The 25,655-nt window shown below is 43.0% G+C and overlaps 1 protein-coding gene across 5 annotated transcripts in view; it reads left to right on the top strand.

Moving 5' to 3' along the window:
- The window catches only part of Ablim1 (actin binding LIM protein 1), a 255,586-nt gene that overhangs the window by 127,656 nt on the left and 102,275 nt on the right, over positions 1 to 25,655 (top strand). For all 5 annotated transcript variants that reach the window (XM_013017713.1, XM_013017716.1, XM_013017714.1 and 2 more), the window contains exons 3-4: positions 10,001 to 10,184; positions 11,819 to 11,928. In XM_013017713.1, coding sequence (XP_012873167.1) covers positions 10,001 to 10,184; positions 11,819 to 11,928 — 294 coding nt within the window. The remainder of the gene's footprint in view (positions 1 to 10,000; positions 10,185 to 11,818; positions 11,929 to 25,655) is intronic.

Raw genomic sequence — 25,655 nt, 5'->3', positions numbered from 1 at the left:
TTATGGAATCAAGTGAATGACAACAGACAGATGGAAGGGGTTCATATACAGGGTTTTATGTGTTTATTTTTTAAAGAAATATTGTATTATCCAACTAAGTAAGAACCAACTGGAAAGTGGTTAAAATAATGAGTTTGATGTTCTTCTCATTGCAATGGAATTCCTGATTTGATTTAGAGGCACAGATCAAGAAAGTGGCAGCACATCGGTCAATCCACAAGGCATGAAGGCTGGCTCCCTTGGGGACACGATCTTTATTCTGTCCTAAGTATTTTTGTTGCCAAAGGTATAGCACAGCCTCCTTTGGGAGCTATCTCTCATTTGTAGCTGTCTTTGTGGCCTTAACTGTGAACTTATCTAACCTATATCTCTGCGTTCTGAGTAACAAACATCCCCTACTTTGTCCTCCTTGGGTGGAAAATAGCTGATCCACTGATTTCCTTAAAATAACTCACCATCCACTCAGAGACTGCTATTACCCTGACTTCTTAAGGAAATTATCTAGTTTTTAAAATGTTCTTTTCCACTTCTTTAATTATTCAAGTTGCTACCTTTGGCCCCATTCTTCTCATGGCAAACTTAATACATCACAATCCTGTCCCCTGTCCTGGGGGGGGCCTTCATTTTTTTGTTGTTGTTGTTGGTTGTGGGGCTTGAATGCTGGGCTTGGGCACTGTCCCTGTGTTCTTCAGCTCAAGGCGAGCACTCTACCACTTGAGCCACACAGGCACTTCCGGTTTTCTAGTGGTTTATTGGAGATAAGAGTCTCATGGACTTTCCTGCCCAGGCTGGATTTGAACCATGATCCTCAGATCTCAGCCTCCTTAGTAGCTAGGATTACAGGCGTGAGCCACCACTGGCTGGCTCTGGGGGAAGCCTTCTTGCAATTACTAAACCTACCCCGGAGCATCGTCTCACTCCCCTCTCCCACCCCAGGTAGCACACATGACTGAAATCATGTGTGGTTGACTTGTGGTTGACTTGTTGTCTGTCCCAGAAGTTCAAGAATGCTATTTGTGCCAGTTAAATGCCTTCAGGAGCAAAGACAGGATTACTGGCTCCATCCTATCCTACTCAAACGCTGCCTGATGCTGTGTCTTGATTGTATCACTCCAGCCACATACCCAGACAGCAGCATGAGACTGGGGCAATTGGAGATGTCTTTCCATCTCTCTGAGTATTGTGTGAAACATAATAGCCTCAGAGGTGGTTCTTGGTCCTTGCCTTCAGTAAATGTGCAAGCACACATAGAAACAGTCACCCTGGCAGGAGATGGAATATTTCTAGAGATTATATGGACACCAAAGTCAACTGTTCTCAGTCCCAAGGATGTGGAGTTTAGGGAACTAAGAAGAGCATCTCTCACTTCCTCAGGAGGCCAGACAGGTCTGGGACTGAGGCTGAGCAGGGCTGACACTAGCAGAGAATGGGAAGAACATAGAGGAATACTTAGGAGGAGACGTTGGAGCAAGGCACATGTCTGGGGAGGGATCTGGTGGGTATCTGGCAAAGCCAAGCCAGAGAGTTATTAGTAAAAACATATAATCCAAGCCAGCACTGGTGGCTCACACCTGTAATCCTAGCTACCCAGGAAGCAGAGATCTGAGGATCATGGTTTGAAGCCAGCCCAGGCAGGAAAGTCCATGAAACTCTTATCTCCAATAAACTGCTCAGAAAAAGCTGGAAATGGCACTGTGACACAAGTAGTGGAGTGCTAGTTTTGAACACAAAGAGGCTTAGGGCTAGTGCCTAGACCCTGAGTTCAAGACCCAGTATCAGCAAAAACAAAAACCAAACCAAAACAAAACAAAACAACAACAACAGCAAAATCCTGTAATCCCAGCTACTCTGGAGGCTGAGATCTGAGGATTGTAGTTCAAAAGCCAGCTTGGGCAGGAAAGTCACTGAGACTTTTATCTCCAATAAACTACAACAACAACAACAACAATAAAAATGCTGAAAGTAGAGCTATGGCTCGAGTGGTAGAGAGCAAACCTTGAGCATAAAAAGCTTGGGGACAGCATCCAGGTCCTGGTTAAATCTCAAGATAAGCACCAAAAAAGTCTCTCTTGTTCTTTTGAAGGAGCTCATTGGGAGATTTACTAGCCCTTGTGCTAACTCTCCTGTGCTTGCTGGAAACAGTGGGACACATCTGTGTCCCTCTGTTTTCTGTAGGGTTTATTTGTAGACACACAGGTCTTTACCTATGAGACTTTCTCCTTTGTTGTTGGGAACTCGCAGAAGTCAAAAGCTCATTCTGGAGACTGAGAAGGGTAAGGAGAAGAGAATACAATCCTTAATAAAATCTACATGTAGGGCCATAATTCAGATGTGTGGCCTAGTTTGAGATATCACTTCTGGAGGTAAGCAAGCATGGTACCATTAGTCACAGCCAGTCACAGATACCTTTGTGTATGTGTGCTCATTTCCAGCCCTAATGCTTTATAGTAATATAATCTATAGTGGGAGATTTTAACAAATACTGTGTTATGTGCCTTTTTTTCAAGCCAAAGAAGAAAAAAGTATACTGACAAGTATTACTCTGGGTGATATCTTTGTTTCCTGAACTGTTTGTAATTAATAGTGCTTACGCATGAAGCTCTATAAGTGCTCAAAACTTATTATGCAAAGAGTTTTTTTGTTTTCTTTTTTTTTTTTTTGGGTCCGGTCGTGAGGCCTGAACTCTGGGCCTGGGCGCTCTCCCTCAGCACTTCAGCTCAAGGCTAGCACTCTACCACTTGAGCCACATCACCACTTCCAGCTTTTTTCTTTTTGCTTATGTGGTGCTGAGGAATCGAACCCAGGGCCTCATGCATGCAAGGCAAGCACTCTACTACTGAGCCACCTTCCCAGCCCCAATTTTTTTGTTTTCTTGAGTTGTTTTTTTAATCAGTTGTGAGGCTGGACTCAGGGCCTGGGTGCCGTCCCTGAGCTCTTTTGCTCAAGACTAGCACTCTACTACTTTGAGACACAGCACCATGTCTGGTTTTCCGGTGACTAATTGGAGATAAGAGTCTCATGAACTTTCCTGCCCAGTCTGGCTTTGAACTGTGATCCTCAGATCTCAGCTTCCTGAGTAGCTAGGATTACATGCATGTGCCACTAGTGTCTAGCTTCAAAAAGTTTATCAACAGAGATTCTGAAATGGTTCCCTTACAACTGAGGCTCTTGCTATTAGAAATTCAAACTCTGAATTAAACACAAATCCTTTCATGCCTTGCTTCGGAATGCCTTTTTGCCATCTGGTTGAGCTTGTAGTTAGCTTCTTCCCTAGATATGATCATTGGTTTTTGATGTATATTTAGAAGCCAAAATGAAGAATGATTAAAACATGATTTTTGAGGCTTTGTATTTGATTCCAGGACAATGCATTAGCAAAAGTTATTTCTGGTAGGAAGCTGCCTCTCACATTGTTGTTGGTGAGTGTATGCTCAGCTATTTTGAGCTTGGGCTGCAGTGATAGATTGTCATGTCTACACTTGGTGGAAGTTTCAGACACATGGACCTGAGTTTCTGATTCACTTGGACCTCACACTAGTGGAATTTGGAGGATTGGGCAGACCCTGTGTCACCAAAGCCTATCATTGTGATGTCTAAAAAGAAAGCATTTGAGGAGAGGAGGTGAATATATCTTGGATGAAACAAAGTTGTTTAAAATCTCCTTGGAGCAAATGGAGGGAAAGCACTCGGGGTGAAGGATTTGGGAGGCCAGCTCACTGGTCTACCCTACCTGGAACTAGCATAGGACATCATAGGATGCAGGAATGTGTGTCCTGGGCAAGGTGGGGCAGGGGCTTGACCTGACTAAAGGTCAATTAGGGCTTCTGGGGCTGGAGGCATGGCTCAGTTGGTAGAATGCTAGCCAGTGAGCAAAAGCATTGGGTACTGAGTTTGAGTTCCAGTCTCAGACCAAAAAGAAAAAAAGCAGTATTTTTCTAGCCCTTGGTCCTTTCCCCCAGATATAAAAGGAGTCACCCAGGTGCCCACAGGGACCAAGTTCAGAAGGGCTTGTCACATCCTCTGATGATGGTGCTAACTGCTGGCAGAATGCCAGACCACCAGAACCTGCCCTAGAAAAGTAGAGAAAGGCCGCCAAAGGCTGCTGGCACCCCAGTTAAAACGATTGCTTACTCCAAGTGAACCTGAAAGCATTGCTCATGTTTTATTCCAGCCTCCTTCCTGTCTTCCTGCTGGGAACCCATCAGAAGCTAGGTGCCAGTAGCGGCAGCACCAGGGAGAGGTGTTCTAGCCTAGCTGGGGGCAAGGGAAGGTCTCCTGCAGGCTTCCCCCCACCCCCAGCCCACTCACCGTTGAGCAGGATTTTAAGCATGCTCCATTGTGCTAAATGTCTAGCGATATGTACTGGTTGACAGGCAGATGGAGTGTCCCCGAGATGAATTTGTTGGAGCATAAAATGGAACTGCTGTTTTTAGAAAGCTGGAGAAAGAGTTGCTACCACAGCCCTGTTCATGTCAGCACAACCCTGTTGGGCTTTTACCTCCTATCCCACGCCTCCACACTCTGTTCCCTGGTATTTTTACAACCTGGGCAGCTCTTGTCATTTTTTTTTTGAGTTGAGGGTTTTATTTTAATGTGCCTGCTACTAATTTGATCATTTTTATATAGAATTTCTTAGCTATGCACGCTCCCACTGAACTAGTAGCTAATGTTAGTCAGTGGTTTGTAGAGAATGAATTCAAGACCATTATATCTGAGGCTCAGGACTGTTTGTAGCCAGGATTTCATGCTAGCAAAACAGGAGAAGTTTCAGTGGGGCCTTGAGTGGGGAATGTTTTAATAATTGATCATGGAGAAGAAATCATTTCATCCTTTTTCTTTTGCTAGGAGCCCTGTGTTTGCATGAAAGGAGTCTGTATTTTTCCTGGGGCTTATACTGACTTTCAACTAGAGCAAAGACAAATGGAGAACCCATACCAAAATAAAAATCCAGATGAATCTGATTGAGTCCAACCTTACTAATTGATCATGTAGCTTTGCTTTTTTGCAATTAGTTGAAACTATTTGCTAAGCTGTTAATATGAAACAGACCCAAGCTTTTACTTTGTAAAATGATACCCTTAATTTTTTTTCTAGTACCAGGGCTTGAACCCAGGGCCTTGCACAGATTGCTTGCTCCTGGTGGGAACCCTACCACTTGAACCATGTTTCTAGCCTGACTTTTTGCTGGTTAATTACAGATGGAGTCTTGTAGACTTTTCTGCCCAAGTTGTCTTTGACTCTTGATCCTTCAGGTCTTAGCTTTCTGAGTAGCTAGGATTACAGGCATGAGTCACTGACACCCAGCCTCACACTTAAAATAATTTTGGTTAAAAGAGTAATAATTTGGTCAGAGTATAATTTTCAAAAAGTTAAGCCTGTGACTCTCATTTAGATGCAGAATGAGCATGGTCAAAGACTGATTCCACTCATTATAAGTAGAGGAACCAGCAGGACAGCAACACTGCTTAAAAGAACAAAAAGGAGGTAGCAATTTAGGAGGCTGAGATCTGAGGATCGTGGTTTGAAGCCAGCCTCAGCAAGGCAGGAAAGTCCATGAGACCCTTATCTCCAAATAACCACCAGAAAACCAGAAGTGGTGCTGTGGTTCAAGTGGTAAAGCGCTAGCCTTGAGTACAAAGTGGCTCAGGGACAGTGCCCAGGCCCAAATTCAAGCCCCACAACTAACAAAAGAGAGAGAGAGCAGGGGAAGGGAGGAAGGGAGAGAACTAAAAGGAATGGGTTGCAGAGATATTGAAAGAAGGATGTCAGAGCCACTTATTGGAGTAAGACAAAAGCTGTGCTATGCTCCAACGGAATGGTGAAACTAGGCAGAAACCATCTACTTCTCTGTTCACTGGGTAACGTGAACAGCAATTCGGCCTTTAGTCAACAAGAAAAGAGCTTGTCAAACACAGATCAAGTCCCCCTGGGTAATGCAAGCATCCATGTGAGCTGCTCAATATTATGCTTCTGTGTGATACTGAAGAACTGAGGTTTTTTTCCCTTTACCTGGTTGCCACATTTTGAATGATTTTTCTTTACATCTTAGTATGATTAAAGGTGAGTATACATTGATATAGGGTACCTACAGCAGTCAGATTCAGAGACAGCCAGATGAAACAGGCTTGCCAGGGGCTGGAGAGAAGGAGGTACAGGGAGTTATGTTCGATTCAGAGTTTTGTAAGATGACAAGAGTTCTGTAGCTGGATGGTATAGGTATTTTCACAATGTGAATATTCTTAATGCCACTGACTATCCATTTGAAATGATTAAGATGGTCAGTTTTACATTCTATGAATAGCATGGGACAAAGAGTCAACATCACAATCCTAGTTAGGTGAGCTCCCTTTTCCTTGTCCCTAAAATTATAGGTAGACTTTTCTAAACTTCATTATTATTGCAATTTTCATTTTGTGACACTTGTTCTTTGCATGCAATAATATACCACAGATAACACTCTGGGTTTTATATGTCAGCTCCATACATTTTACATACTATAACAGACTAAGCTGGTAGAAATTCAGGTTCTTTCCGTGTGTGTGTGTGTGTGTGTGTGTGTGTGTGTGTGTGTGTGTGTGGTTTCTTTTTCTGCCAATATAAGAACTATTGGATTGGACTTAGTGGCTAATTGACAAAGTTGGTGTAAGAGTGAGAATTTTCCCACTCTTGCTGCCACTGATGTACTGAGAGAGAAAGCACAAAGAAATGGCATAAACTTCTTTGTGTGTGTGTGTATGTGCACATGCAGAAGAAAGAGGTTACACAGAGAAAGAAAGAGGAAGAGACCTATTTGAAAAATGCTGATTTGTCACAGATGTGAGAGACCTTCCCCTGGAGAGTCTAGGTATAATAGAGGAAGGAGAGTGTGTCTGTGGGAGGTACTTGCAACTAGGGCCCTCAAGGAGGAAGAGTGGTCAGAGGAGAAGCAGGGAACGCAAAAGAAGAAAGAGTCTGATACCATGTCACAGCCATCCAGTCTCAGGAAATACCATGAGACCAAGAATCTCTTTGGTATGGGCTCCTGTTGCTGTGACTCTTGCCTCTCTAAACACGTGCTTGTTTGTTGTCTAAACTACTAGAAGTAATGTAGTCATTTGGTAAGCCGCTCTGGGCCACTTCTTGAAGTGTAAGGAAAGGCCAAATCAAACCCCAGTGGGACACAATGTGGCATTTCTCAACAGTGCCATGAAGTCATTTGGTAAGGCGGTGCTAGGTTCATAAAAACTACGATTTAATAAATATGTGTCATTTTCACGAAGATACGTGAACCAGAGAAAGCCTCACAGAGGTATCCTGAGGTCACAATGATAAAACACACTAATAAAACATTCAGTGATAGCTTTGAAATGGCCTCAGTAATCTGTATCAGCATTAAGATTGTCCTGTTGCACTGGTGGCTCATGCCTGTAATCTTAGCTACTTAGGAGGCTAAGTTCAAACCCAGCCCAGGCAGGAAAAGTCTGTGATAATGATACTCTTATCTCCAATTAACTACAAGAAAACCAGAAGTGATGCTGTGGCTCAAGTGGTAGAGTGTTAGCCTTGAGCAAAAAGAACTCAGAGAAGTGCCCAGGCCCTAAGTTCAAGCCCCACAACCGACAAAAAAACAAAAAACAAAAAACAATATTATCCTGTGGCCATCATATCTTTTCATTAGAGGATCTGTAAACTTTTAGACCTAGCTTTGGTGACCAGAAGAGAGGGAATGACTAGTTATCCTGTTATTTCTTTGTGCAAAGCCTAGCTTGGAAAGAGTAACTGAGTCATCAGAACTGCTGATATCTCTGAGAAGTGAAATTGAGGTAGGACTAAGTTTAATAATAATAATAAACAATAATAGTAATGATGATGATGATAAACTATGTTTCAGGTATTAGCTACCATGGTTAGAAGGTCCTTGAAGAAGGAACTCAGAAAGAATACAGATAAAGGCTCTTGTCCATAAAGTAGGAAAATAAGAGCAAGTACCTGTAAAAATACTGAAGTCAGCTCACTTAAGGTGCTTTGTGACCCTCTCCATTCTGATTGTTTCTTTTTTCATTTTTTTCTTTCTTTCTTTTCGGTCATGGAGCCTGGGCGCTGTGGCTGAACGTTTTCACTCAAGGCTAGAGCTCTACCACTTTGAGCCACAAGCACCCTTCCAGTTTTCTAGTGGTTAATTGGAGATAAGATCTCACAGACTTTCCTGCCCAGGCTGGCTTGGAACTACAATCCTCAGATCTCATCCTCCTTCTGAGTAGCTAGGATTATAGGCATGAGCCAGTAGCGCCTGGTTTCTGATTGTTTCATGTTGCTGAAGGAATCTGCAGCCAGAATGAGGTTGGTCCTCATCCTTGGGCTCCCCACATGACCCACTTGGTAAGAGAAAAGCAGGTGCCATTCTCTGGTGGGGGTGGGGGTAGGGAGTGGGAGGTGTAGAGGAGGAAACACTGGCAGGGCAGAGGGGCGGCAAGGCTAAGCAAGCTGCTTTCTTGAGAATATAGTTACAGAAGTATTTGTAGGTGGTCCATGTCAGCCATAATCTTGGGTTACTTCATTATACATTGCAAAGAAGCAGCTCTGGAGAGTCGGTCTAGACAAAGACTGTTGAGTCCATGTGGAAAGCTTTTTGTGTCTTCTGTGTCACCTTGAGTATCTTTAATTACTGGGGCAGGGGTTTTAAATCCAATAGGTCTTGCTGTATGCAGCAATAGTTCACTAGACATATTGATGAATCATGAGAACCAGTCAGAGGAACCCTGTGATTGAATTTTGTGATTGAATTCAGCCTTTTTCCTCTACTAGCATTGGGCCTGGGCTGGGCACTGGTGGCTCATGCCTGTAATGCTAGTTACTCAGGGGGCTGAGCTCTGTGAATCATGCTTTCAGCTAACCCAAAAGATTCTCAGGAAAAGTCCCTGAGACTCATCTCCAATTAACCACCAAAAAACTGGAAGCAGAGCTGTGATTCAAGTGGTAGAGCACCAGCTATGAGAAAAACAGCTAAGAGATAACACCCAGGCACTGAATTCAAACCTCAGTCCTGCCTTACCCCCTTCAAAAAATACCTTGGGTTCTTTGTATAAGGTTCTTTCTTCATTGTGTAGAGTTACCCAACCTTGGATAGAAAGGTCAAGGTTGAAGATGTCCAGCTTTGGTGGTTGTTCCCAGTCATTTGACAGTAGGAAATTTTTGCTGTCGGGGGATTAATCTGGGCTTTATTTGTGGACGAGTTGCCATGACGTGCTTGGGCCTTGTCTGAACATGTAGACTAGGCCCTTGCATCCCAGGACCTGCTTGTGTGAACCATTCCTGTAATCCACAGCTGTGTGCAGCTTTGCAACAGAGATACCAAATGCCAGATACACAAAAGCATTTGCTTTTGTATGCACTGTGATTATAGAGAAATCTTTCTCTCAAATATTGTTTCTTTCCTTGCTTCTTTTGCCTGTTCTTACCCCACTATGCAATATATAAATAGTTGGCCTGTTCTATCACTACCCAAAGAGAAAATTCAATGTCTGAAATCCTCATAGCCATGGGAAATTATTTCCAGACTGTGAAAAAATAAATAAATAGCTACTGGAAATTCTAGTTACTGCTTTGGGTAGAGTGGGAATTTATTACTCAACTCAGTAACAATTTGGGCTCAAACCAAGCAGTTGTGTGGGCGAGCAACAAACACCTTTCCTAAGGCACTGCCAGGGACCCCTTTGTTGTCTAAGACAGCCTGAATCCACCATCTCTTTCCATCAAAAACTAATTACCTCTGAGTCTTAAGCATACCACAGAAGCCATTGAGACCCAGCCAGTGGACTTGACTTGTATGAAGTATTTCAGGCCTGCCAAGGGGAGGGAGAGAGAAGGCAGAGCCCCAACAATAAATAGCTCTTTGTACCAAGTCCCCTCCCCTACCCCAAACCATTGAGATCACAGTGAGCAGCCAGCATTCAGTAGAAGGCAAATGCTGCCCAACAGCTGGGCAGATGAAATCACCAGATGTACACTTGTCTTCCTACAGTGTGTGGCTGTGACTTGGCCCAGGGCGGCTTCTTCATAAAGAACGGGGAATATCTCTGCACCCTGGACTACCAGCGGATGTATGGGACACGCTGTCATGGCTGTGGAGAGTTTGTGGAAGGCGAGGTGGTGACCGCCCTTGGCAAGACGTACCATCCCAACTGCTTTGCTTGTACCATCTGCAAGTAAGTGATTGTCTTCGCCAGAGCTTCTTTGGTCGTGAGCAGTAAGGTACCTCTTTGTAGATGTGTCTCTTCCTCATCTGTATTCATTCTCTGCCAAAATGGAATCTCTCTGGGACACCTACATGACCCTCTCTACAAAGGGACTTGGCTGATGTTATGTTGTTAGTAACTGTATAAAATACTGGGTTTCTTTATGACATCCTCATGTATGCATTCAGTCAGACTTAATCCTCATTACCTCTCATGCCCCGCCTTCCTTTACTGCTGGACTCCTTTCCCTCCAAATAGCCTCCCCTTCAATTTTCCTATCTCCTGGAAACATCTAGATTCTACATATGAGAGAACACATGCAATCGTTGTCTTTCTAAGTCTGGCTTATTTCGCTCAACACAATGGTTGGCAGTTCTATGTCTTTTCCTACAAATGACCTCATTTCATGGCTGAACACCGAGTCTGACAGTGCCTGCAGGTCTCAAAAGGTTTTGATTAATGATTGAAAACCTGAAGGGATATGGACAGCTGCTTAGAAGGATGAAGATTATTTGAGATAAAAAGAAAGTGTTTTGCCCTTGTGTGTGTGTGTGTGTGTGTGTGTGTGTGTGTGTGTGTGTATGTGTGTGTGTTGAAAATATTTTCTCCAACCAGGTACTGGTGACTCTTACCTGTATTCCTAGTTACTCAAGAGACTGAGATCTGAGGATCATGGTTCAAAGCCAGCCTAGGCAGGAAAGTCAATGAGACTCTTATTTCCAATTAACCAGCAGAAATCTGGAAGTGGAGCTATGGCTCAAAGTAGTAGAGTGCTAGCTTGAGCGAAAAATGAGCTCAGAGACAGCACCCAGGCCCTGAGTTCAAGCCCCAGGATTGACAAAAAAAATTAAATTATCTCTTCTACCTAATTAAAGTTGTATGCACCCATAGATTTAGTACTTGGGAGGCTCTGGAGTTCAAGATCAGCCTGAGACTCTGTTTCAAATAAATAAAATAGTACTTTTACTCTGTAGCAGAGGTAGACAAGCTGTGACCTACAATACCTGTTGTTTTTTTAAATAAAGTTTTATTGGCACTAGCCGATGCATTTGCTTACATATCCTTCAGGGCTGTGGTTGGGCTGCAGTGGAGATACAGGATTTGGTCCGCAGCACTGCACCACATTCAGCTATCCAGGCAGGACAGGATCTAACTCAGCAGTGTTATCACAGAGCTCAGAGAATGGGGAGAATTCGTGCTTGGCTATAACCAGGTCCTCTGGGGAGAAATCCTGAGCTCTGCTTGGAATTCATGGCATTTAAAACATTTCTTCATAAAGATTTTCCATTTGGAAATGCACTGTTCTAAGCACCGGGCTAGATGATCGTTGGGCCCTCTCTCCACTCATGTGGGAAGGGAAATCTCCCATTCCACTATCAGGTTGCCTAAAAAACCAGCATGTTCTCTCCCTGCTCATGATGAAGCACATCATGTATTTGTTTGGCCTGTGTCCAGCTGGCCAATGGGGCATGACTCCATCTCAGGCATTTGCCTGGTGCTCCTCCAAGGAATGCGTTTGCTCTAAAGGGCAGCAAGTACCAGGACGTAGGGAAAGGAATGGGATGGCTGGAATAACCTTGAGGCTGGTGTCTTTCTGCTTCTAGACGCCCGTTCCCACCAGGAGACCGAGTCACGTTCAATGGGAGAGACTGCTTGTGTCAACTCTGTGCACAGCCCATGTCTTCCAGCCCCAAAGAAGCCACCTGCTCTAGCAGTAAGTATGATGACCAGAGACACAAACCTTTTTGTTCAGAGGTAGCTCAGGCAGAGCCCAGCTAGGTAGCGCAGAGACAAGTCCTAACTATGACGTTTTCAATAGTCAAGTGATACCTCATGCGTCAACCCAAGCAGAGAGAAACATCTTCATTATGTCAAAAAGATGCAAATAGAATCAGGTACCAGGCTGCCCATTTTGACAAAATCCAGTGAAGGAGAAATAATTATAAAACATTTGATTGAAAAGGCTTATATGAGGCCAATCATAGTGGCTCAGTCTGTAATACCAGTTACTCAGGAGGGAAGTAGAGATCTGAAGTATCATGGTTAAAGCCAGAAGAAGAAAAATATGCAAGACTCCATTTCAACTAATAACTTGGGCATGCTAGCATGTGCCTGAGATACCAACTATGTAAGAGGCTGGAGGTAAGAAGAGTCTACAGCCAGTTCTGGGCAAAAAAAAAAAAAAAAAAGTGAGACCTATTTGAAAACTAATTAAAGGACAAGAGGGCTTGAGGGTATGGCTCAGGTGATAGTTTTTATCTAGTAAACATAAGCCCAAGGACCACTAAAAGAAGGAAAAAAAAAGAAAGAAAAGAAAAAGCTCATCTCTAGTCAGATGGGAGAACATTTGGCAGCTATTTGTGTTAAAATCACTATCTTCATTCACTTAAAGTACAAGTGGGGTGATTTCTAGTATCATTAAATAATTCCTTTTCACTTGGAGGAATTCTGACATTGGTTCATTTGACTGTACTGTGTATGTTGTCCTTTGAAGGAGGTAATGAGCAAAATAACCTCTCCCAGCCAGGCACTGGTGGCTCATGTCTATAATCCTAGCTACTCAGTTCAAGCCCCTGAGTTCAAGCCCCAACACACACACACACACACACACACGCACGCACGCACGCATGCACGCACACACACACACACACACACACACACACACACACACACACACACACACACGAATTCTGACCAAAGCACTTGTATAGGAAAGAAAAAAATGCAAATGTTAATGTGCTGTGACCGGAGACTTGGCTTGTAAGTTGATATGACTCAGCGACAGTGGCCTGGGTGGGATGGGCAGCATCCAGCAAGCATGATCCTGACCCCAGTGGGTGGCAGGTCTTTCCTAGTTCCTATTTACCCTGCCTCAAATACAAGAGAAGCAAGTTGTTGGGAAGGTGAGCTTGCCTTGGGGAGGAACGGCCAGTCTTCAAGGAGGGATGTCTATGAAAATGCATTAGCAAATCACTGGGAAGAATGCTTTGGTCTAATGATAAAAGAGGACTTTCTGAGGGCCAGGAAGTGATGACAGTATAGGAGAGTTCCTGGCAAGAGAGGCCTGACAGAAATGTCTGTGACCTCACGCTGGTGAGGGCCTTTAGTGCTTTGATAGGTGTCCAGATTGAGGCTGATGCTATTCAAGGTCACACAAGGACTCAAAGGTCAGGTGGCTCAGATGCTCGTCTTTTGACCCCTGGTTCTGTTTCATTTGTTTCTCTTGTACTTGCTCAGCATTTTTGCTCATGGGTGGAGCTCTACCACATGAGAAAAACCTGCAGTTCCTGAGGGTTGTTTTTGCTGGTTAATTGTAGATAAGAGTCTCTGGTGTTTGTTGGTGGGCCTCCTGTGTAGATAGGATTATAAGGGTGAGCCACCAGTGTACAGCAGATCTCTGCTTCTTAGTTCTCTGTGTTGTTTTCTCTCCATGTTCTCTTCATTGTTTAGCTTTAAGAAGAAGATTCTTCTTAAAGGATTCTCATTCTCTCAGGCCATGCAGTTTGGGGGAAAACTTTTCAAGCATAGCTTCACCAGTAGTTCTAATTGTTATTACATGTTATGTGTATGTGTAAAAATGTCATAGTTAAACCCACTGTTTTGTACAACTAATATTTAATATTATATTTTGGGTACATTTATATTCTCTCATCTACCCCCACCATTTTATAGTACTGGAGTTCTGAATTAAGGGTTTTACATTTGCTAGACAAGTGCTCTACAGCATGATCCATGCCTCTAGCCCTTTTGAATAAGGTCTAACTTTCTACCCAGGCTGGCCTTGAACCAGGATTCTCTGTTCTCATCCTCCAGAGAAACTAGGTTTACAGACATATTCCTAACCTATGGGATATATTTATATTTTATATAATTTTATAAAATTTTATATAATTTTATAAAATGTACATGTTATCCACATAAAATTGTTAAGTGTAAAAATGTAATCAAACTTACATTGTCTTCCTAATACTAGATTTAACTATTATCGCTAGTTAGGCCAAATTATATTTTCTCCCCCTGCTTCCAATGGATGACAGCTCATTTCTGTGAAGCTACTTTGGTCAGTACATCCTTATTTTTAAAGAAGAACATATCTATTTATATAAGCACTGAAAGGCATTTATAGGCTGTGTGGGTGTCTATGAAAAAGAGACCTGTTATATTTAGATACACATATGCAAAATACCTCAGACTAGGCAAGCACACAAATACTAGAGTAATGAAAATTCCCAGCAAGTCTCTGAAACTCATTGGAGCATAAGTAGAAAACATTTTGTTGTTATTGGTAGTTCTGTAAGAATTTGCTTTATACTTCAAAATTGCCTAAATTTGACTTTAGTTCCTATTTTAAATAAAACCAAATGGCCTTTATAATTTTGGCAAGGGGCTTCCTAAATAGGAACAGAAAGTGATTTGATTTATTGTGGCACTCTCTCTGATAATGTTCAGAGTCTGTGAGGTATCAACAAGATAAGGCCATTTTGCTGGTGTCAGGGTTAAACTTAGGGCCTAACATGCTCTGTTGGCTTTCTTGCTCATTGCTAGTACTCTAGCATTTGAGCCATGACTCAAGTCCAGCTTTTTACTGGTTAGAGATAGAGACTTGAACTTTTCTGCCAGGCTTGCTTTAAAACTCTTATCTTCTGGATATCAGACTTCAGAGTAGCTAGGGATGAGCCACAAGCACACCTTGCCTGAAGTCCTCTTTTACCTCTAGAACATTCTGTTCAGAGATATGTTTACTCTTCTAACCCATAGTATTATTTCACGTTCTCTGTCTAGTTTTCTGTAATCATGGAATGGGAGGCACAGATAGTGTGAAGGGATACGAGCAGGAAAGAGTGGTAAATAGAAGCTGAGTCATGGGGACAAGGAAAAATTTCACCAAATCACTCTCCTGTTGAGCTTACTAAGCAAAGATGCAGTGTATCTCTATTTTAGCTGCCTGATGGCTGCTATGTCTGTAGTGTTCTGATAGGAAGAGCTCCCACTGGAGGTCTGCTCAGGGCTGCCTTCTACCTTCAAATAATTCTTCAGGCCAGGCAGCTGTGGCTCATGCCTATAATCCTAACTACTCAGGAGGCTGACCTCTGTAGATCACAATTCAAAGCCAGCCTGGACAGGAAAGTCCATGAGACCCTTATTTCCAATTGGTCAATTGTGTAAAGGTATGGCTCAAATATTAGAGGGCCAGCCTTGAGCAAAGAAGTTCAGGGACAGTGCCCAGGCCCTGAGGTTCAAACCCTAGTACTCTATATCCCTCCCTCTCCCTCCTTTTCTCTCTCTCTCTCTCTCTCTCTTACTCTTTCTCTCTCTCTCCTCCACACATATACACAAACACACACACATACACACACACACACACACACACACACACACACACACACACACTCGCATCTTCAAACCTGTGGCTCTATTTTATTTTCTTCATCAGGGATTTACAGATTACAGTGTGCCAGGCACTGTGCAGCTGGTTTACAGGAATCAATGGCATCAACCTAACAACCACATAAGATGATACTCACACATTCCCCATCCAATGATGAAGAAAGGGCCACAGATGTTCAGGCTCTCCGGGTCCAGATGTCTTCTTCTCTCCCTTGTTTTCCAAAAGGGCTGAGCCTTGGAGCCATGCCCCAGCTTGTCTGCACACGATTCCCATATCCTGGCCCCAGAGTTGTGCGTGTTTTACAAGCTTAGTTGCCTTCCTATTGTATTGGAAAGACAGGAAGTTATTCCTAGAAACAGCTACTTTCATAAAACACAATTGCTTTGAATTAATTATGGCAAATCGTTGCAACCAGTTCTGATATGACTTCAATTCAATAAGCAATTGACATGATCTCAAGTGGAGAGGGGTCCCCACTGGGTTTGGATGAACATTAATTAAACTGTGTGACTAGCTGATTCATACTTTCAAAAAAATGTCCTCGGTTGAGATCTGAGGATCACGGTTCAAAGCCAGCCTGGGCAGAAAAGTCCGTGAGACTCTTATCTCCAATTAACCACCAGAAAACCGGAAGTGGTGCTGTGGCTCAAGCGGTAGAGCGCCCACCTTGAGCTGTAGAGTGCAGGGATAGTGCCCAAGCCCAGAGTTCAAGTCCCATGACCAACCAAAAAATATATCCTCAGCAGAAGGCATTGTGCTCTAGAAGGTTAAGTATAATGCTCTAAAATTTTAATTCATTGTGCATTTATAACCCATAGCTAAGGCACTGGTTAAGGAGCTGGGTGATGGGGGCGTCTGTGTGCGTGGAAACCTGGCACATAGAGTCTGGGTTCTTATTTCCTCCATGGTTCCTCCAGGGCTCTCTTCTATTCCAGGCAGCTGAGCAGGAGTGGGCTGCTGTCTGCCATCACCCTTTCTACTTCAAAGGGTGTCTGACTCGTGTCTGATTGCATGTGGGTTTGGTGGATTGACATGGTGAGCACCCACACACAGCTACATCTAAGCCAGTATTTCTCCCTTCCCTCCTCTACATAGACCCCTCTCTAGAGCATCATCATTATCCTGGCTGCGATCGGAACTCCCACAAGTATCCCACAGGTAGCACATGCTTTCATTTGGACTGAATTTAATGCACTGCAGCTAAAAGAGTCAGTCATGTGACTGGGGAAGAAGATATTTTTTTCAATTATTTTTGCTTTTCTATTCAATCCAATGGCTCTTCATCGTTGCAAGAGAATTTTTATTTACTTTTAGGTTCTGTCTCAAGACATTCTCTGAAGGTTGAGTGGAAATTGTCTGATGAGGCAGATTTGATAGGTAGAAGGGTAAAGGTTGTACCAGGCCAGAAGGGGCTTCTCCACTTTCTCATTGGTAAAATGGGCTGGTTGATTTAATATGTGACTAAATTATGATGCTGGTTTACTTATAACATTAGCTTTTTTTTTAAATTTGGGGGAAGAAAGTCTCCACTTTATGTATAACTCCTTTTGTTTATCTCATGTTCTTCACAGCTGCCTTTAGCCACCTATTTGGTATATTCTACTAATATAAAGACTAGTGAGCTGGGTTACTAGTGACTCACAGCTATAATCCTAGCTACTCAGAAGGCTGAGACTTGAGGATCACAGTTCAAAGCCAGCCCAACCAGAGAAGTCTGTGAGACTCTTCATGTCTAATTATCCTCCAAGAAGTGGAAAGCAGAGCTATGGCGCAAGTAGTAGAATGCTAACCTTGAGTGAAAAAGCTAAGGGACACCACCTAGACCCTGAGTTCAACTCCCAGTTACTGGTGCACACATGTGTACCCACATAGACACACAATGAAAGCAGGAATACATGCACACTTGTAGCCCATGGACTATTAGACTTTAATGATAGTGTTTTATGGTTAGAAGCCCTGAAGAGATCTTTAGAAACATTCTTCCTGTAGGACCAATGGCAAAAGGGGTTTGGCAGGGCCTTGCTTGGATTATTATTGTTATTATTATTGTCGTTGTTAGTGGTAGTACAGGGTTTAAAGTCAGGGCTTCGCACTTGAGCTGTGCATGCCCCAGCCCTATGGCATGGGGTCTGAACAGTTTGTTGGCTGGTTCTGATCTGAGTTTTTCTGCTTCTAGACTTGTAGGCTATGTGAGAACACGGTCTTTTCTCTTTTTTTTAATGATTATTTTCATTATAAAACAATACAAATATTAGAAAGACATACCTAACAGGAGATGAAAAACACCTGCCGTGACTTTACAAGGGAGTAGTTTGGTGTGCGTTCTCTGGGTATTTGTGAGTGCTATGGACACCTGTACCATTAGAGACACGTGCATACCCACTTCAGCTCTCCCTCGCATTGTGTTCATGAGTCTCCTTTTCTTTTTCTTTTTTTTTTTTTTTGTCGGTTGTGGGGCTTGAACTGTGGGCCTGGGCACTGTCCCTCAGCTCTTCAGTTCAAGGCTAGTGCTCTACCACTTGAGCCACAGCACCACTTCTGGTTTTCTGGTGGTTTATTGGAGATAAGTCTCATGGACTTTCCTGCTTTGAACCATGATCCTCAGATCTCAGCCTCCTGAGTAGCTAGTATTACAGGCGTGAGTCATCGGTGCTCAGCATGAGTCTCCTTTTCAAAAATCATGTGCTTAGCCAGGTGCCACTGGCTCACACCAGTAATCCTAGTTACTTAGGAGATTGATATCTGAGAATTACAGTTCAAAGCCAGTCAGTTTAGGAAAGTCTGTGAGACTCTTATCTCCAATTAAACTCTACAAGCGGTTAGTATAGCTGTGGCTCAAGTGGTAGAGTGCCAGTCTTGAACAATAAAGCCAAGTGAGAGCCTGGCCCTGAATTCAAGCCCTAATGCCAGCACACGCACACACACACACACACACACACACACACACACACACACAAATAACTAAATATCCTATGCTCTTCTGAATGTCACATAGGATGTGGGCAGTTAGTGGATCTTATGTAATAAGGTACACATCTTCTAACTTGCCACTAAACCTAGAATTTTAGTGGTTGGAATAATATTTTCTAGTTCAGTTTTCATTTTCATATAGCAGTAAGAACTTAGCTGTTCAAAAGGCCTACTTGTGTATCCCTCTTAGTGGTATATTCCATTTCTACAGACTTTCCCAGGAAAGATATTTGAGAACTTGCTGTCTGTGGCTGCCCCTGGGCAAGGGGATGGGGGAGGAGAATGCATAGCAGATCAAAGGGAAAGAAGGAAAATAATTTCACTGTATGCAAGGAACTTTCACTATGTACTTTAAAAAAATCTGTTTAAAACCTAGCTATATTAAAAACAAAATAAAGTTAACTTTACAACATAAAATGCAAGGCCTTTTCCAGACTGAAGCATGTCAGACTCACGTCTGTTAAGTGTCCAGGCACCCGAGGAAAGCACTGAAGCTGACATCCGACCCTTTTTCTCTTCTTGTCTTTGAAACAAAGTAAGCGAGCTGATGTTTGCTAATGGGTCCTGAATCTGAGAAGCTGACATAGAACTGGAGTACAGTGTCCTCTTTGGCCGGGGCCCATGTGCAGTGGCTGATGGTGGCCAGTTAGAGATTTGTCATAAAACTAATTCCCAGGTTAAAATTTACCATTGGATAAGGGAAATCAACCCAAGAGCAGACCTTCTGAGTAGAATGTTTTTATGGAGGTCATTTTCATAGAGTGGGAATTAACCATTGTAAGGTGACCGTGTCATTGGCTTTTAGGGCAGTCATATGTTACACAGCCTAATCCCCAAACATTTCCCATCATTCTCTGAAAACCCAAACCCATTAAACATTCATACTCTTCTCTCAGTCCCAACAACACTCCTAATATTTCTGTCTGTATGGATTTACTTCTTTCTGGATATTTTACATAAAATAGATTCTTCAGTCTTTAGTTTCTGGCTTCTTTATGTGATACAATGTTTTCCAGATTCATCCAGATTGTAGCATTTATCAGTACTCCTTTTCATAACTGTATAACATTCATTGTGTATTTTGTTTTTGTATTGTATTTTGCTTTTCTTTCATGGAAGACTTTTGGGTTGTTTTCAGGCTATTGTGGATTTGATTAATATGCACATACAGTGTTTGACTATTATTTGAATCCTGTCCCATCTTTAAGAGAAGTTTACTAAGAATGAGCCTAAATCTCAAAAGCAGTAGCTACCAATTTTCTAAAATTTTCCCATACATGGTTTTCTGATGTTCAGAGTATAGCAGATCATGGCCTAGGCACCACTGAATAAACTTCCAGGACTGAAGGCCAGCAGAGTTCACCCAGGAAGCCCGTCTTTCTACCTCCCCCCATTTTTTAGTATTTCCCTTTTGCTATTCTTTTTTTCTTCTTCTTTATTCCTGGGTTGAAGTGACCACTGCTTGACCTTTGCTCAGCTCATAAATACAAATTTGCCTGAAAATTTCCCACATTCCCTTAGGAAAAAACGTATTCAGAATGCTGAAGACACAAGGCCTTGAACTTCAGTCATAAGCATTGTCTTTCTTGCAGGAACATGAGAAACAATAGTCCTTTTGAGGGGCAGCTCAGGGTTCAAATAATGTGTGCAAGGCATGTCTGGATTGTGTCAAGCCACCCCAAGAAAGCAAGCCACCCCAAGTCTGCAGTGGAGAAGAGGTAGAACTTCAGGCTTAGCGAGATGCTACTTACTCTGTCCACGGAGGCCTTGGGTGACTTTTCCCTCACACAGGTTAGAAAGCAGTAAGTATCCTTGATGTAGCCACGTGACCAGCCTTTCCTGAGAGCAAGTGCAAAGACATGGCTTTGTCTTACAGAGGCATACAGAGAGGCTTTTTAGGAGGGAAAGAGAGAGAGAATTCTAACTTTAGATGCATCTTCAGCAAAGCTGGTATGGATAGGAAATGTCTCCTGGAGGTCATGTGTTGAAGGCTTGGTCCCTAAGGCCATGTTCATCAGTAAGTCTCTGGGGAAGTGATGGAGTCATGAAGTTGCTGACCTAATACATGGAGCAATCCATTGATAGATTCATAGTTGAATGAACCAACAGGAGGTGGCAGAAGCTGGAGTGTAGAGCCTGATTGAAGTAAGTAGGTCACTGACGCAAGTCTTGGGAGGGTTCATCCTGTTCCTAGCCTCTTCTTTCTCTTCAGTTTCTCTGCTTACCTGGCTGCGATAAGATGAGCTGCTTCGTGTACACAGGCTCTTGATGCTGTGAAGTTCTGCCTTCTTTAGACCCAAAGCAATGGCTTCAGCTGACCTTGGTCTGAAACCTGTAAAACCATGAGACAGAATCCTTCCTCCTTTAAGTTGTTTCTCCCAGGTATTTTGTTATCATGATGGAAAACTAATTCAGATACTTAACAAAGCTCATGGGACAGATCGCAAGTAAGCAGAAAACATTGATCCTACCAGCTAGCCTTCTGAAATTATTAGTTGGGTATTTGGAAATTGTGATTGTACTGATTAGAATGATAATTTAGTTTGTGCACACAGCCACGAGTTCTGAAAATGTGCATGTGTAAATCCACATACTTATAGTTCCTTGACAGGACCTTTTATGTTGTTGGTTTGTTTTGGGGAGGTTACTTGGTACGAAGGCTTAAACTCATGACCTAAGCACTGTCTCTTAGCTTGTTTGCTCAAGGCTAGGGTTCTACCACTTGATCTGATATTTTGATGGTTAATTGGAAATAAAAGTCTTACAGACTTTCCTTCCTGGGCTGGCTTTGAACCATATGATGCTCAGGTCTCAGCCTCCTAAGTCGCTAAGATTATAAGTATGAGCCACCAATGCCTGGCTTATGATGAGACCCTTAAACCTAAGGCTTAGGGCATGTATAACAAAAGAGTGTTCATGTTTCTGGACATTTTTTGTCCATCATAAGCAACATATTATATTCCCAGGAAATAAAGTCTGTGACTACATTTGGAGAAGTAGATAGGCAGCTTCTCACAGTATCTGATGCCTTCCAAAACCCAAGTCCTGAATGAAAATGTGAACCAATGGAATCTCAGAGGTCTGGCCCTACCACGTGTTATCACCCCTCCCCATTTCAAGCAGAGAGACCATGAACGAGGCTCACACACAGTTACTGAGTTGATTCCTGAGTGTAGCAGACAGTTTGCAGCCCATTAAATGCCAGCCTAATGGTAACTAGTAGAGAACCCCAGACTTCAGACTCCCCATTCTCACGCTTTGGGTATGGATCTGAGTTGGTGTTAAGTCCACAATAGATTTTCTTGTTTCTTTGGTGCTTGCCATAATGCCTAGCAATGCCAAGGAATTCCTGGTTAACAATCCTTCCTTCTCTCCCTCCCTCCCTCCTTCCCTCCCTCCCTCCCTCCCTCCCTCCCTTCCTTCCTTCCTTCCTTCCCTTTGTTTCCTGTCTCCTCTTTCTTCTTTTGTAGTACTGGGGTTAGAACTCAGGGATTTATGCTTGCTAGATAGACAACACACTACCACTTAACCATACCCCCAGCCCACTTGTGCTTTCAAGAATTTTTTTAAAAATAGGGGCCTGGCCCACATTTTTGCCAGTACTGGCCTTGGCCTTGTCCCTCCTACTTATGCCTCCAGCATTGCTGGAATTACAGACATAAAACCTATGTTAAATGCTCAATAGAAAATGTACTCATTACCTTACCCCTCTATATAGTATTTTTACAATAAAACCCATATAAAAAATAAACCTATGTTAAGCTTGTTTGCTGAGATGGGCTCTTGCTAACTTTTGGCCTAGCCTAGCCTTGAACCTTAATCCCTCTGATCTCTGCCTCATGAGTAGGTAGAATTTATAGAGGTGAGCCACCATGCCCAGCCTTGGAGGGAAGGGGTATAAATTGTTAATGAGTTAATTGAGAAGAAAGGATTCCTGGTCATCATCTAGGAAGACCGTACTCAACATTAGCTAAGGAGACAGAGTGACCTTGAAAAGCCATGACATTTCCCACAGCATCGGGTGAGCACTTTGCTTTAGGGATTTGAACTGGAAGATTAGAAGGTATAATTTGTCCCTGTGTATGAAAACTATGAGCAAAGTAATGACAGCTTCATAAGCTTATATGCTATGGAGGAAAGGCAGCACAAAGTGCCAAATACTAGAGTTTAGGAGACTTAGAGAATGGCCGCTGCCTGGCCTGCCTTCCGGTGACCTGGTGACAATCTGTTGCTATCATGGCCCTGAAAACCTGTTTGTTGTGCAGAATTGTTTTCCAAAAGCAACACGAGCCACCACTTAAAATAGCATGTCAGAGGCTGCTTGGGCTCAACCAGCGTGGACTTGGTGACGATGGAGAGGCTAGTTCAAGGTCACACTCTCTAGAGCCACATCAGCCTTTCACAATCATTTTGGGTCATTTTTAGCATCTGAAATGAACCCTATTTATAGCCTTGAGATCCCTTTTCCACAGCATGGGGACTGGGGAGCCTATGTGAAGGTTTTAGTCCCTCCCCCTCCACCTATTTTGTTTTCTGATCTCATAATGGCTTTCCTGGCAGTGTTGCATTCAAAGTTAGAAGTCCTGTATAAAAGTATTCTTGAACCCTTAGCCTCGTGGATTGGCACGTTCCCGTTCCATTTCATACTCTGTCCTTTCCTTGGGTTGACCCCATACGTGTTATTCCTCATGGGTAAAACATGGATGACCCCATACCTATGAGAGATACCATGAAATACTAAAAAATAAGAAATGTGTTTTTTTTTATTGCAGACTTGTTTCAGTAACCTGACTTAAGTAAAAAGAAAACATGTACTGGGACCCTTCAGCTCATAGCTGTGTCATTTGGGACCTGGACACATTCAGTGATTAATTAATTATTCATGATGTCAATGGAGAGCTCTTCAAATACTCTCATCTTCTGTACCTTAAATATGTTACATAAAAACTATAGACCAGCTCTTACATGAACATGGACCCAAGTCGGAATATGTTCATCCAGTTTCACAAACTCTAGGGCTCATGATGGCTAGACGGGTAACCTGGATACAGGTGTTTAGTTCATGCATGGGAACAGGTAACAACAGATGCCTGGACCCTCATATGGGAGGGATGGCGGCCTAGCAAGTGGGAGCCACCTGCCCTGTATAAAGTAGGCAACCACTGTGTGCATGAACAGCTGTTCATGTAAAGGAATTCACGAGGCAGGGGCTGATGTGTGTGTGTGTGTGTGTGTGTGTGTGTGTGTGTGTTTAAAGGCTTGTGTTGAAAGCAACTTGTTAACCAAACAGCATCTGACCCATATTCAGGTTGCTCTGTGCCCCACCCCCACCCCATCCAGAGCAGCAAACATTCTCGTCCATTCTTCTGTCACTCCTTTATCTCAGGATTGGGAAATCCTTGTTCTGTAGGAACGATGGAATAACATGATATCATGAAACTCAGAACTTCAAGTTAACCAAACTCTGGGACTTACTTTTTTTTCTTGAAGCTCCTTAGTTTAAGCCCTGGGCGGGAATAAAGTGCCTCTGGCTAAGTCTATTAAAAGGGTATTTTATAGGCTCTTGAAAGTCTTTTTTCCACTTTCTATTAATAGCAACCTAATTTTAGCTATGAGCTTATGTTATGATTTTATGACAAGTATTATTTCTTTTTTATTATTCTTATAAAATGATTTCTGGGACTTTGAATTTTCTGGACTATATGTAACAGGTTTAGTACTGAAATTTGAGTTTTTTCGTCTCTCTGTCTCTGTTTCTGTCTCTGTCTCTCTCTGTTGCCTTCTGTCGCCCTCTGTCTCTCTCTGTCACTCTCTGTCTCTCTGTCTGTCTCTGTCTCTGTCTATCTCTGTCACTGTCTCTGTTTCTCTGTCTCTGTCTGTCTGTCTGTCTGTCTCTGTCTCTGTCTCTCTCTCTCTCTCTGTCACCCACCAGTTCTGAGGCTGGATATGAGGACCTCACACCCATGCTTAGCTATTTCCTCAAAGCTGGCACCCTACCACTTGAACCACATCTCTACTTCTGGCTCCCCCCTCCCTGTTTAATTGAAGAATCTCCTGTCCAAGCTGGCTTTGAACCTCCATCCTCAGTTCTCAGCCTCCTGAGCAGCGAGGATGACAGGGATGAGCCACCAACACTGGTGATCTTTTTGAATTTTTTTTTTTTTACTTTTAGAAAATTGACAGTGAAGAAAGCATATGCTCAAAAAATAAAGCAATGTTTTCATTTAAGTCCCTATAGATGTTTTCTAGTGTTTCAGCATTTCAGAAGCATTGACTAGGTAAGTAGACTTTCTCTCTACAATATTTCCTGTGATTATTTACTTGGCAGTGGGAATCAAACCCAGAGTCTTGTGCATGTTAAGCACATGCTCTACCATTAAGCTACACCGCCAACCCACAGCCCCTTTTTTATTTTACTTTATTCTCACATACATTCTCTACTTAACACACTACATTTGAAAGAAAAGTTCGCCAGGTGCCAGTAGCTCACTCCTGTAATACTAGCTACTCAGGAGACTGAGATCTGAGGATTGCAGTTCAAAGCCAGCCTGGACAGCAAAGTCTGTAAAGACTCTTATCTCCAATAAACTACTCAGAAAACTGGAAGTGGCACTGTGGCTCAAGTGGTAGAGCACTAGCTTTGAACTGAAGAGCTGAGGGACAGTGCCCAGGCCCAGAGATCAAGCCCCACAACCAATAAAAAAGAAAGAAAGAAAGAGAAGTTTGTGTTCAAGTTTCATAGTGACTGTTTTTAACCCATTGACAGCAGAGGAGCTGATGGCCCAGAGAGCAAACCAGTCCTGGAGATTTAAATGCAGGAGTTCTGGGAACCATAAGGCCCTAGCTCCATGAGGACTAGAAACTTGGACTCTGCCCTCATCAGGCACAGCAGTGCTCAAGTACACTGTGGCTGTTGGGTAACAGCTGGGTGCACTCTGGCCATGGATTCCTATGTATAGAGTACAGACGGTCTCCAGGGTCCTGCTGGCCTGCAACGTGCAGAGAATCCTGACCTCCAGGTTAGTGGACAGATGCCTAGGGTACACTGAGATAACTCACATGCAGGCTCCTTCAAAGCCGCG

This window comes from Dipodomys ordii, unplaced genomic scaffold, assembly GCF_000151885.1.
Source record: "Dipodomys ordii isolate 6190 unplaced genomic scaffold, Dord_2.0 Scaffold36, whole genome shotgun sequence".
In the NCBI taxonomy this organism is placed as follows: Eukaryota; Metazoa; Chordata; class Mammalia; order Rodentia; family Heteromyidae; genus Dipodomys; species Dipodomys ordii.
This window is presented reverse-complemented; position numbering and strand designations above follow the sequence as displayed.